At 37.6% G+C, this 13,657-nt stretch overlaps 1 protein-coding gene across 4 annotated transcripts in view; it reads left to right on the forward strand.

The window, feature by feature from the left end:
- The window catches only part of LOC124554863 (filamin-A), a 546,889-nt gene that overhangs the window by 246,286 nt on the left and 286,946 nt on the right, over window positions 1–13,657 (forward strand). For 2 of the 4 annotated variants that reach the window (XM_047128531.1, XM_047128533.1), the window contains exons 2-6: window positions 3,179–3,323; window positions 3,856–3,965; window positions 8,613–8,710; window positions 9,023–9,150; window positions 9,593–9,607. In XM_047128531.1, the coding sequence (XP_046984487.1) occupies window positions 3,179–3,323; window positions 3,856–3,965; window positions 8,613–8,710; window positions 9,023–9,150; window positions 9,593–9,607 (496 nt within the window). The remainder of the gene's footprint in view (window positions 1–3,178; window positions 3,324–3,855; window positions 3,966–8,612; window positions 8,711–9,022; window positions 9,151–9,592; window positions 9,608–13,657) is intronic. The other 2 variants (XM_047128532.1, XM_047128534.1) reach the window with 1 other exon arrangement.

Genomic DNA, 13,657 nt, shown 5'->3' on the forward strand with positions numbered 1-13,657 from the left:
CGGGAATCGAACCCGGGAACCCGGGCGTGGGAAGCGAGAACGCTACCGCACGACCACGAGATGCGGGCTAACAATCTTTCCTAAATAAAAAAATTAGTTAACAAAACCAGATTGTTTTCTTCTTGGAAATGGGACAGTTATTGTAAGAGGGTGTACTGGAACGCCGTCCACGTTTGTATGGAGGCCAAAAGCTTCCAAGGCCGATTACACACCGTGTAGATGCGGTAATCGCAGGCAGTTGTGAAACTTCCGCTCCGTTCAGCAGTGAATGCAGGTTACTATATGCTCAGCGACACTCGCTACTTTGCTCGGCATTGCAGGATGTTCCCCTAACCAAAGCCCAATACTACATTTTATGTTACTCATTAAAGTGTTCTATACTACAGCCCTTCCTAGAGTTGGTTGTAAGCAGATTTAAGAGACACATTTTGCTTAGTTCCGACCGGTCTCTCGGTTAATGGGTTTCTGTAGGATACTTCAGCGACTATTTCAGTAGACCGTTTGCGAAGTCTTAGCAGGCTAGCTGGGTACCACAGACAAGATGCTTACGATGACATTAAGTGACCCGTCTGTCTACCCGCTGTTGACACTAGCCGCGCTTACATTGTGTGTCCACACATGTGCGCAGTGTTTATAAAAATAAATGTAAACGTTTGTTGAGGGCGTGATACTAGAGAACAACTGAAATGTCTGTAGCTACTAAAGCTACTGCCTACGCAAAGTCTTCAGTTTTCCTCACAGGTGTTTTGCAGAGTCATTTCAGGGTTGCCAGCGTATTATACACTGAAGTAATTGTAGGAATACGAATCACCCGGAAGTTATACGAAACTGTGTGTTCAGAATTTACTGGACTTACAAGTCATTGAGATCCCACTTGGTGACAAATTTGTCTACTTCGTCTCCGTGCTTCAAAGCTTAAACCGCACCCCTTTTTCTGTCTGTTTCAATTAACTGTTGGAGACGGGTCAATAACTGAATTGTAACTATTGAAAAATTCTTACATGTTTGTTACTGTAGCGTTGGAGTGGGTAAGTTTACAGGTACATGATGATTTGACCAAGAACCCTTCTATTCTTGCTTCTTGACAGTTATCTGGACACATACATAGCCTACACATGACGTAGTCAGGCGGCGCAGATGTCCCTAGTTCTTTGATGAGATTTTCTCACTTCTCAGCCATTTCTTCATCAGTATTTCACATCTCCTTCACAGGCAGTTATGATAACTAGACATTCTGTTAAGATCATTTTCATTCAGTAGTTTATACTGAGAAACTGAAGTTGCGAAAAGCCGTTGACCTCTGATTGCGCGAAACTTTGAACAAGGCTGTAATTTTGCAACAGCAACTTACTTAATTGTTTAAACACTTACGGGCTACTTTCGTTGGTTTTATTTCACTCTAAAGACGAATGGTGTAATAATATTATTTTATGTTAAAGATTTCGACGTTTTTCTGAGTATCGGGAAGTCCGGCGCAATCCGTTGCTTAACTGTGCAAAGTTCGATACAGCTCAGGAGATGTCGGTTGCGGTTCACGGTCACCGGGCCACCAAAGCTTTTGCGCGGCGAACCTGGATCTGTTGGTTTGAAATCCGCGAACATCCGCTTTGTCAGGCTATACCGTTAACTACTTAAACACTGCATAAGATATCCTTTCGTGGTTGCCTTGTCGGTACTGAAATCTAGAAGCAGGGTCGAAAATGACACGCCTCTTCAAAAGGACCATAGACGACATGAGAGGATGGGGGGGGGGGGGGGGGGGGGAATTGTTGTCTCACTTTGTCTTACTATTCCCATTAGAAACTATAGCTCCAAGCTAATCGATAAAGTGCGGACATTGGTTCAAATTTCCCATTACCTGTTCTACCAGAGGTTGCTATTATAAGCAAATTGTCTGAGGTAGGCACGGTACTCATGATACTTTACTCATCATGTCTTGGCTTTACCAACTCATTGAACAATAAGAGGAAAGTGCAATTTATTTAAACTGAGTAAGGCTAGTAGGAATGAGGAAGACATTTACTAGGAAGATGTTTATATAAGGCAAATGGATGCGAAACTGAGGATTGCAGATGTATTACTGTGATGTCTCTTTCATTATCAAAGAGGTGAAACTTATCGTTTATCTTGAATGGAAGCAAAAAGATTCAGTTTTAGTACAAATATTTTTATTCCCCTAGTCAGGCAACATTCCAGACAACCAACAAACAGCAAACTTCAGCAGAACATAAACATTGGAGATCAGCAAATTATTTAGGAAATGTCTGGAATGTCATATGTCTCAGACCTATGACATACATCAGAAACAATAAAACTGAATTATGAGTTCTTTGGTATAACCAAATATCTCCGCATCAGAGTTCAGAAATACGTATTTGTATTTCTGTTACTGAATGTCTCTAACAAATCAACAGACATCTTTCAAAATGATTACACTTTATTCCCAACTGATAACCAGAAAACACACATGGTGACAATTATTTCTTCTAAGATCAGTCATGAATTATGTTGTATTTCTGTAAGACAGATAAATCTCAGCTATCATAAAAAGATAAGAAAGATAATGATTTTTACAGATCTCATTTTATTATTAACAAATGTTTATTGAAAGAGGACAGATTGTTATTTCTCTGAAATTTCTTTTCTGGTGATCCATAATGCTCTGTAGGCATGCAAATGAACATTTTTCCAGCCTGTTTGCAGCTGCATGTCCTTAATCAGTCAGTGACTGTAATGAGAACTTTGGAGTGCAATGCTGATTTCAGTCAGGCTGGGAACTAAAGGTTGTGATAGTACATGCAACTCGCTCCGCTCTAAAGAGAGAGACATTTGGCTGTGTGACCTTAAAGAATCTATTTTGATTTTGTGTGTGTGTGTGTGTGTGTGTGTGTGTGTGTGTGTGTGTGTGTGGCTGTCTGTCAGTGTCCACGGGCACATTGACAGCATCAGTTGTGGGTAATCTGAAACCCCCTGCATAAAAGCTGATGGATCCTTTAACAGTACATAATACAATTACTCCATTTCAGTGTTAGCTATAAAGGTGTTACATGCATTCATTGCCATCACTAACATTTTGCTCACAAAAAATATGTATCCATAAATGCAACTTATAGCACAGTACATGAACTATTTATTAATTTACAAATTTACGTAATGTTTTGTTTTATCTTTTTTTCAGATTCAACAGATATAGTAGACTGTAAATTAAAACTCATTCTCGGATTGATATGGACATTGATCCTCCACTACTCAATCTCCCTGCCTATGTGGGAGGGTGAAGATGATTCACAGCATGATGGAAAGGGTGCAACTCCAAAGCAAAGGTAAACATCCAGTATTGTCTAAATGCCTCATGAATTTGACACCTAATGTGTTAAAATATTTCAATTGATCTTTGTGATAACTGAGGCAATTAAGTGCTTCTATTGTTTTTTGAAGTACTGATATTTTCCCAGTGGACAGAATATTTAATCATCTTTCACCGATGAATCCAGGACAAAATTATTTCTTCAGATATTGTGGCTAAAAACTGTACAGCTTTCAAGGTCAGTCAGTGGCAGAATTAAAACCACACGATGCAAATATATCCCACAGTAAATTTGCAGCAAGTGGTTTTAATTAAGCCACCAACTGGCTGTACAGTAATGAGCTGAAATAATGGAAGAAGAAATAATTTTGTCTCAGATGCACACAGAAATGGTGGAATAATGCCTCATATCTTATGCTTCATATTTAATGAGTTGGTGATTGGACTGGCTTCATTTCATTCAGGTCATATATAGTCATGTATGATATAATGTTTGTACCAGTGTTCTCTGCTGATGGAAACAGTTTCACTCAACATGAATTTTCTAGGTTACTGCACTGGATTCAGAGCAAAGTTCCAGATTTACCAATTACAAATTTCACTTCTGACTGGAATGATGGCCGAGCAGTTGGTGCTTTGGTTGATGCAGTTGCCCCAGGTAATTTTTTGCTACAAGTGTTCTCTCTCTCTCTCTCTCTCTTTCTCTCTTTTATTTATTTATTTCATGTTCCATAGCTCCAGGTCTCCAGGTAGTGAGTGAATTGCAAGAATGTGGAATGTGTCAAGTTGTATATAGTTTACCTGTAACTAACATAAATACTATAAAATATATGATATAAGTAAGATAACAAATAAAGAATATATATCAAATTAACAGAAGATTGTGTTACACTGAAGAAGGATCGGTAATGTACACGGGAAGCAAGGTTCAGCTAAACATTACAATCAATAAATATAAGGGGCATTCAAAAAGAAATGAGCCAGAGGCATAATTACAGAAACCAGTACCTATCTATTAGAAGTACTTACCCTGGCTGTTGAGACACTTGTCCCACTGTGACAAAAGGCAGTGAATGGCTGTCTCATAAAATTCCTGGGGTTGCGATATTAACCAGTTCCACACGTACAGCTGGACATCATCGTCCAAGGTAAATAGTTTGCCCCTCAGATCCATTTTAAGGGGACCAAAAATGACGTAATCACAGGGAGAGAGGTCCGGACTGTATGGAGTGGAGGGTGGCAGAGAAGCCCCCATTTGAATTTCTGTAGGAGTGCCATGACACTGTTGACCATATGAGGCTTGCATTGTTGTGGAGCAAAATGACCCCAAGAGTGAGATTGCCTGGTCGTTTTGATTTGATGGCTTGGCGAAGGGTGGTCAAGGTTTGCAAGTAATGCTGGGCATTCACTGTTGTCCCGTGCTGCAGGAAGTGAATCAGAAGGGGGCACTCTTGGTCAAAGAACATCAGCATAACCTTTCCTGCACTCATGTGGATGGCGACGTCCAGCTGTACGTGCGGAAATGGTTAACATTGTAGCCCTGGGAATTTTATGAGACAGCCATTCACTGCCTTGTCACAGTGGGACAAGTGTCTCAACAGCCAGGGTCAATACTTCTAACACATAGGTAGTGCTAAATTGTTAAGGCTTTCGTGGCCACTTGTTGACAAACTGCCTATTGGCTTCTGTCTCAGGTTCTTCGACCGACATTCATCTAATGATTTTTCTGACGTTTTGCCAGCACGAGTGGCTGGCATTGTCAAAGCTTCACCCTCCATTGCCGGTGGTGAACTGGAGCCGAGCTTGCGACCGCAGACTATATGTACCTGGCGCGCCAACGTCCGAGGGCTTCTCTGCGGTCATTTCCAGTGCGGTTCTCCTCTTGCGACCTGCGATGGTCGTTCGCTGCAGTACGGGAAGCCAGGATCCGTTTACCTTAAGGCTTTCCTCTTTCTTGTTGAAACTGTTTGCGTGTTTTTGTATTTCTACAGCTTCTCTGAACAAGCGCATGTGATAGTGCTTCTCTACAGCCAGAACTTCCGTGTCGGCGAATTTTATTACGTGGTTGGTTTCATTCAGTGCGTGCTCTGCCACGGCCAATTTCTCCACCTGCCCCAACCTGCAATGTCGCTTATGCTCTTTGATCCTGGTGTTACATGACCGTCCAGTCATTCTGACAAACTTTTCCGCATGTGCATGGTATACGGTATAGTCCTGACATTGCAAGTGGGTCTCTTTTTCTCCTTCGCTGATCTAAGACACTCTTTGATCTTCCTTGTCAGTTTGAAAATTGTCTTTACGCCATGTTTGCGCAATATACGGCCGATTCTGTCAGTCACTCTGGGAATGTATGGCAGAAAGGCCGTACCCGACATTTCTTTTTCCGGTTCCTTACTTCGCCGAGTTTTTGGCTCTGTTACACTTCTAATATAATTTGTGGAGTACCCATTGCTTCTCAGGACAGTTTCCAGGTGTTGCATTTCTCGTTTGAGGTGTTACGGTTCACATATTCATCCTGCTCTCGTTACGAGCGTACTAATCATGCCTTGACAAACTGTCAAACCACCACCCGAGCCAGAAAAGAGGCAAAAGGTAAGGATATCTGTGGGGTTCTGTTGCTGAAAGCTCTCTGTAGAAGAGCCATTACCTCTGTTACCTCTATTAACAAACTGGACTCGAATTCGGGAAGACGATGGTTCAAGCCTACATCTGGCCATCCTGATTCAGGCTTTCTATGGTTTCTCTAAATCACATAAGGCAAATGCTGGGAAGGTTCCTTCGAAAGGAAATGACCACTTTCCTTCTCCATCCTTCCCTAATCCGATCTTGTGCTCCATGTCTAATGACATTGTTGTTGACAAGACATCAAATACTAATCTCCTCCTCCTCCTCCTTATTTCTTTATTACCAGTTCTATGTCATTCATCAGACAGTGTGAAGTTTACAATAATATAACTACAATAAAATTAATAAAATATTGTAATTTAAACTATGATACTAAAGTGTGTACTACACAACATAAATTTAAGAACCAGATTACAATATACATTACAGTAATGAGAAAATCAGTATTAGAACACAGTGTAGTAAAATAGCAGAGCTGCTACTGTTTTCATTGGCCCTGAGTTACAACTTGGGTGGACACTGTTGTATCACCAGAGAAGTATTCTTCCACATTGTTCAAAAGGTTGCTCATTTCGTATACACAAAATTTTCATTTTAAATTTTTTGATTGGTAATGGCTGAGTATCCTTGAGCAGAGCATTAAATAACTTTGGGACAGCCATTGCGAAGCTGTTCTGAGTCTGTTGCCTAAGGCATCTTGGCCTGTCTGTACTGGATTTATAGTGAGTGCTGTGTTGATGAACTTCTTTTCTCTTTCTGTAGATCTCATGATTTGTCTTTGTGTGAACAAGGCAACTGAAAAATATATTGACTGAAAACAGTCAGAACTCCTAATCTGGAAAAAATTGGTTTGCAATAGTCAATTTTTTGCTTAATGTAGGATCCTCATTGCTTTCTTCTGCAGTAAAAGCACGTTCTTGCAGTCTGCAGAACAGCCCTACAGTACCAGCCCATAGCTGATGGAGCTGTGGAACATTGAATAGTATAGTGTTAGTAGGTTGTGCTATAACACTTTTTAGTTTCCTCAAGTGGTATAGAACTGATGAGTATTTGGAATGTATGTGTTTAGCGTGCTGTTGCGAGGTTAACTAGGTATCAATGAAGCTGCTGTGTCACCCAGTGCTCTAGCATCACTTAGACTGCATATCATCCCCTCTGGTTTGTCTTCATTAATTTTTGTCTTGTTAATGATGAACCAGGCCTTGGCCTCACTGAAGAGGACATCTCCTTATTGAACAGCTTGAAATACATTCCCCCCTTTTGAAAAAAAAAGCTGTCATATGTAAACTGCAATGTTTGTACATTGGAGCCTGTCATTAATGAAAATGAAGAACAGGTGGCATATTACAGATCCCTGTGGCACATCATGTTTTAACTTCATTTCATCTGAGTCTGCTCCTTGCACAAATACTGTTGTCTGTTAGGTAGGTAGCATTTGAGTGTGTAGAACAACTCCTCCAAATTTCATATCATTGTGTGGGATACAATCAATTTCTGTCTGTATCATGTTCCCTGTTGTTCTGCAAGTTTCCCTCTTGATTACATTCCAGATTGATTTTATTTTGTTTTCTGACTTCTCAGTTTCAGTTTTCATGCCATACTATGCTTCATTCATTACCTTGTTCAGAGAGCTACAGTAAAGTTTTTAGTGCTTCTGTTTCTCTTGATCGCGAAAATTTATGAGAGAAATATATAGCATCCTATTTGTTCTGTATGTTTTTTTTTTAAATTCCTGCAGTGAGCCATGTCTTTTTATCAGTGGTTACATGGCTGTTTCTAATTGCTTTTGGGGGGAAAGGCAGCTTCAAAGAGATATGAATTCATTTAAAAAGTGTTACACTTTTTATATACATCTGTCTCACTGAAAACTGGACTTCAGGCTGTAGTTGAAATTTTTAGGGTCTCAACATTTATTATCATAAAAGATTTCCAATAATGCTAGATATTTTGCCCAGACTGAGGTCAATGAGTGTGAGAAATTGACCATTGTGGTCAGAAAGGCCATTTACAATTGGACGTAGACATGTTATAAATCTACTGTACTATTGCTCTCATTTAGAATGTTTACATTAAAATCACCTGCAATTATTAATTTCTTGGGCTTTGAACAGAGTTGACATAAAAGAAAGTCTAGTTGCTCCAGGAACACCTGTGGAACTACTTCAAGTGTTAACACACAAACTGGCAAGTCATTCATAGTAATCTCTACTCCACATATTTTGATACATTGTTCTATACAGTGATTCTTTAAATCTGATTCTCTGTAAGATACATTATTTTTTATGTCAATTACTACACCACCTTTCCCCAAGATAGTTCTAGAGTAATGTGTTGCTAGACAGTAGCCACTCAACCGAAACATTTCAAAGTCTCTCATATGATGTTCACTATAACATAATGTATCAGCATCTTTTATCTCTTATGGATCCTCTAAGAGAACACAATCTTCATTTACTTTACCTGCAGGTCCCCTTACATTTTGCTGGAAAAACTGGCATTGCTTTGCTATTTTCTAAAATGCATATATTTCTCTCTCTCTGTCTCTCTCTCTCTCTCTCTCTCTGTGTGTGTGTGTGTGTGTGTGTGTGTGTGTGTGTGTGTGTGTGTGTGTGTGTGTGTGTTTAGTTACTTTCTTAATTTTTTGATAGTAATTTAAATGGAAGTCTAAAATCTGTCCCAGGTTTATGCCCAGACTGGCAAGACTGGAATCCAAATGATTCTGTACAGAATGCTGCAGAAGCTATGGGGCTGGCTGATGACTGGCTCAATGTGCGACAGGTAATTTGCCATCTTACTAAATTAATACAGTAAACTAGGTTTTATGGACTAAAGGTAGGGAAAGGTATCCTTAATTCCACAATGGCTCAAACTGTATGTGTGTACCTGGTGTCGTAGAATCCATGTGATTAATTTCATAGCCAAAATACTGGGTCAAAACTATAACGTGGTTGTATTAAAATGTTCTCTTATGAATTTTGGCATCTGTAGCAACAAAACTGAGCTTTAATAATTTAAGTCAGTACCTTTTACAACCAAAAGCTTTTAAAGGGTAAACTCATCAGAATCACCATTTGACTATTTATTTTTCAGCTTATCAAGCCAGAAGAAATGGTTAATCCAAACATTGATGAAATGTCAATGATGACTTATTTATCTCAATATCCCAATGCAAAATTGAAGCCTGGTGCACCCCTGAGACCTCGCACTAATCCGAATAGGTAATCCTTACAAAACTACTACCATAGCTAATATATAGTGCATTCGATGTAAGTTATTTGTATTAAGATGCAGAGTACATTAAAATTAAAGTAATTTCACTGGAAATATGCTTAGAAATAAGTACAGCATAAATATTTTTCTGAAATTTCAATCCCACCATTGAGATTCCTATTGATGAAAAACATGTTTCCATGTCAAAGAGATGAATAAGCATTGTAGAAGCATAAAAAGTGGTGACTTTAAAGCTACCAATAAATATTCATGAGACACTTCAGAATCTTTTGAAACAAGCAGTGATCTTAAGTTGTATATTGCTACCACTAAATTCTCCATTCATTAGTATGTTATTTTGAAAGTATGGAGACTCGTTCTCAAATTCTTATCTATGATTAATTCATTCTTGCTATCTCATTGATTGTTTTCTTTGTTGTGCTGATGCAGCATTCCTCCTCCTCGGTAAGTTGGGCATCAGAAGTGTGTAGCTTAGCAAATAGATCATAGTTCACTTACATTTGTGTGTTATTGATTTACCAGATTTTTATCTAACAATTTTAATATTATAAAGAAACAAAAAGTTACTTATTTACATTACCTGTGAGGAATTTTGTGGACCAATTATAGTCTGCTGATTTAATAATTCTTGCTGAAACTCACTACACGGAGTGAATACTACGTGATACACCATTACACCACTGGGCACAGGACTGCTGCATGTGAAATGATGCGTCAGTGAACACACGACAGAAAAATTAACAGAAAATTAAAACTAAATCTGATTATACAGCCACAAGTTTCCTATTAAATTGGTAATATATTAGTATAGAGAGATTTCAACATACCTGTAGCTTTTTAAGCTAAAGTGCAAAGCTCTGTGTGTAAAACCAGTGAATGTGATGCCACTTTTTTTCTGAAATGCTCTGCAGGACAATACAAATGAGAGATTTTCAATTTCATCACCATTGTAAGTCCCTGTATGAAGAAGATATCACTTGGAACAGTAAAAGTGCTGAGCATAAATGTTACTTTCAATATGTGCAGTACTGAGTAGACACTACATCTGCATCATATAGATGTGCTATCTTAGTTTTTTAATTCTTTGCTAATACAGGCTGTGATCTTTTACTCTGTTAAGATGGTGATAAATATGAGGGCAAATATTCTGTCTTTGAAATGTTGTTAGAAAAGACTAATTAATTGTCCTTGTGCCTAAGGCCTTTGCTGGAAAATGAAAAATAAACAATAAAATGGAACTTTCATTGGCAGTGCCTCATTTCACTAAGACATTTCTTAAAGTGTGTTCCACTGGAGCTTATAACTCGTGTAGACAGATAAGAGTGTAGTTACAAATCTTTACTGAGTTTCAGCTGAAGCTTCACTGCAAACCTTACATACATTTAATTCTTTTTGAGCATCTTCAAAAATGTACGTAATTTTTGGCCGATAACAGCAGAAACTGAAGCCAAAAGACTTCCTGATTTAATGATTAAATTCTGGTTGCCATTAAAATCTTAATGGAACACAATGAAGATATAATGATTTCTGATTAAAGCTACTGTTCACAATACATACACAATTTATATGATGAAATTTCCCAAATTTGGAAAGTTTGACATTGCCACTATGCTAAAATTGTTGAGGTAATGACCCATGATTGATACTGAGGGTTGTCAATGCAAAATATGAAGTATTTCGACTATTTATAAAAGAGACTCTTTTTATGATATGCACAAAGCCAAAAGATAAATGCTACCATGATTTTATATGCCATAAATGTCGTAGGTTGTCAATAATAATTCATTAAACTAGTTTCACTTCAGGAAATTGAGAAAACTAAAGTAATACCAGTAAACAAATGTCATCCTCCCATTCTATAGATAAAACTGGTACATGTGACTCAAAATAAATTGTTTCTTATCTTAGGTTGTGCTCTCCAGCATTGATAGCTCTGAAATGTCAGATTTAAACATTGTTCATTGCTTTTACACATGCATGTTTTGCTTTGATGTCTTGTCGTACTTACATTTGAACTTGATGTTTGCATGAGTAACAGAACATATATAATTTTTTTTTTTTTTTTTTTTTTTAAAAAAAGAGGAGAACTTCTGTCGAAGTTGAAAATAATCTATCATAAGCTATAATATTTGACAAATGCCAATTAAAACAATCAACATAATGTGTAACTTCTCTTACATATACTAGTATAACATTTTCTTGACATCCTCAACAGTGACTGAGTTTCTCATTTGAAATGACTTTGAGCCAAATTATTTTTAAAATGATAGTTTTAGTCTCTCTCGGAACAATTTTAAATGAAGCAAATGTACAAACAAATAAATATAACCCTGAAAGAGTTGAGGAAGAACACTGTAATTAAGCTTACCTAAGGGATCAAGTTTATGTATCTGTGAACTGCTTATGCCTCAACTATAAGGCGAGTAGTTACATTTACATCTGTCATTTGTAAACACAAAGATGGGAAAGAAAGTCTGACTCATCAAAAGGAGATGAAAAATGCATGTACAGTTTAAAACTGAGCCTGCAGATTGCAGAATGAAATTTCCTTTCTTTTGGTACCAGAAAGAAAGAAGGAAAGAAAGAAAGAAAGGAAAAGAGAGAGAAAAAATTGTCCTGGAACAGCATCAGCAAGAGTAGATTTAATTGTTTGTTTAATTTATGAATAAAGGTTACGGTTACTGATTTACTTTACAAGCAAACTACAAAGATCATTAGCATATCATTTTATGAGCTGTATACACCCTGCTCCATCTCCCCTCTTGAGCAGACTTACTACAGAATTTCAAAACTCCAAGAATTCTAATCCAACAATATATGATTGCTGGACAATGCCTGACGTAGTGTCAATTGGAAACTGAGGCAAGCTGTGGATTGTGCCTTCATAGCTTAAGAACATGGTCCACGAAAGATAAGGCATCAGGTATGAGTCAGTCAAGTAAGGTTTGTGATTATTTCACATATTTATTTGTGTTATTTGCTGCAAAACTTCCTGGAGAGTGAGCTACAATTGAAACCAGAAAATCATGTACAAAGAAACATGCTGATAAAATATTACTTCAAACCAAATCTTGCCCCAACAAGACATTATTGTAGCTGCATATTTAAATCACATGTACTATTCACTGTATGTTCTGGTTTACTTGGAGGGTTACTTTCCGTGATCTTTATGACATCTTAGGCTCATTAAAGGCAACAGCATTTCCTGATTTTAATGTGTTATCATCTACTGTAAAAATATAGTTATATATTATTATTTTGGTAGATCTGTCTTTATATTAGTAACTGTGTGAGGTCATAAATCAATTCTGAGAGCCTGATCAGTTTTTCATTTATCAGTAAAGTGTGGGTTTCCATTTTAAGAAAATGGTTCTCTGGTAATTGTAAGAATTTATCTCATTAATGAGCATTTCAGTCATGTAGTGTTGGGTGATATTTGTTTTTCTATCTGATTTGCCTGTCGGTTTTGACTGACTTTGACCAGCAAAAGGCAAATATCCTTGTTTCGGCTGTATGATTTGCTATGTGTAATTATATATTGTCATTGTTATTGCAAAATTGCATTCCAACAGTTGCATCTTAGTCTTGCTTTAAAAAAACTGTCTTTAAATTTTTTCTGTCTTTTCTTTATTTACAAACGTATTGCTACCTACATCTGGTCATATTGATTTAGATTTTCTACAGTCTCTCATAAGTTAATGTAATTCCTGGGGTCATTCTCTTGAAAAGCACATCACGGATTTCCTTCCTCTTCCCTGACCTATCCAAACTAGCACACTGTCTCTAATGACCTTTGTATCTTCAGGACATTTAACTCTAAGCTTCCTTTCTTCCATTTGGCATAAGGATAAAAGTGTACTGATATGCCTCTGTATGCACTCCAATCTCTCCTAACTTACTCTCATTACCCCTAAGCAAGTTGTATGGGTGAAACAGTAAAATTGTTGCAAAGTCTACCTCACATACCATTTCTTTAAATTTACTTAAGGTCTTGTGATAAAATCATTCATTTCAAAAATACCCGTTTAAGTTCCCTCAGCACCTCTGTTGCACTTTTGTGTGGTCTGCATCCATTTGTTCCGATCCTACCAGCACATATCTGTATTACTTATACATCTGCTGCTAGCCCTACTCGAGAGATCACCCTAGTATCTTGTTGTTTCCTTAGCAGATACACTGCATTATCACAAAAATCATTCCAATACATCTTATTCTTTCATTTGTCTTGTGTGAGTCTGATTTCATACGTTCGTTACATTTCATATCCCTTTGTAATATTACAGTTAGACATTTAAATGATAGAACAGTAGAACAGGCTACACAAGTTTACTACTATTTTTATTACCTTATACTAACTTATTCTGCACTTTGTTTACATATTTTTGAAGAGAGCTGCTGCTCAGCACAAAGCGTGGAAAATCAAAGTTGTTCTTTACTTCCTAAAACTGAATGCATTGTTGGGGAAGGAAGGGGGGAGAGGGGAGGTGAAGAGTG

The sequence above is a fragment of the Schistocerca americana genome, chromosome X (genome assembly GCF_021461395.2).
Source record: "Schistocerca americana isolate TAMUIC-IGC-003095 chromosome X, iqSchAmer2.1, whole genome shotgun sequence".
NCBI lineage: Eukaryota > Metazoa > Arthropoda > Insecta > Orthoptera > Acrididae > Schistocerca > Schistocerca americana.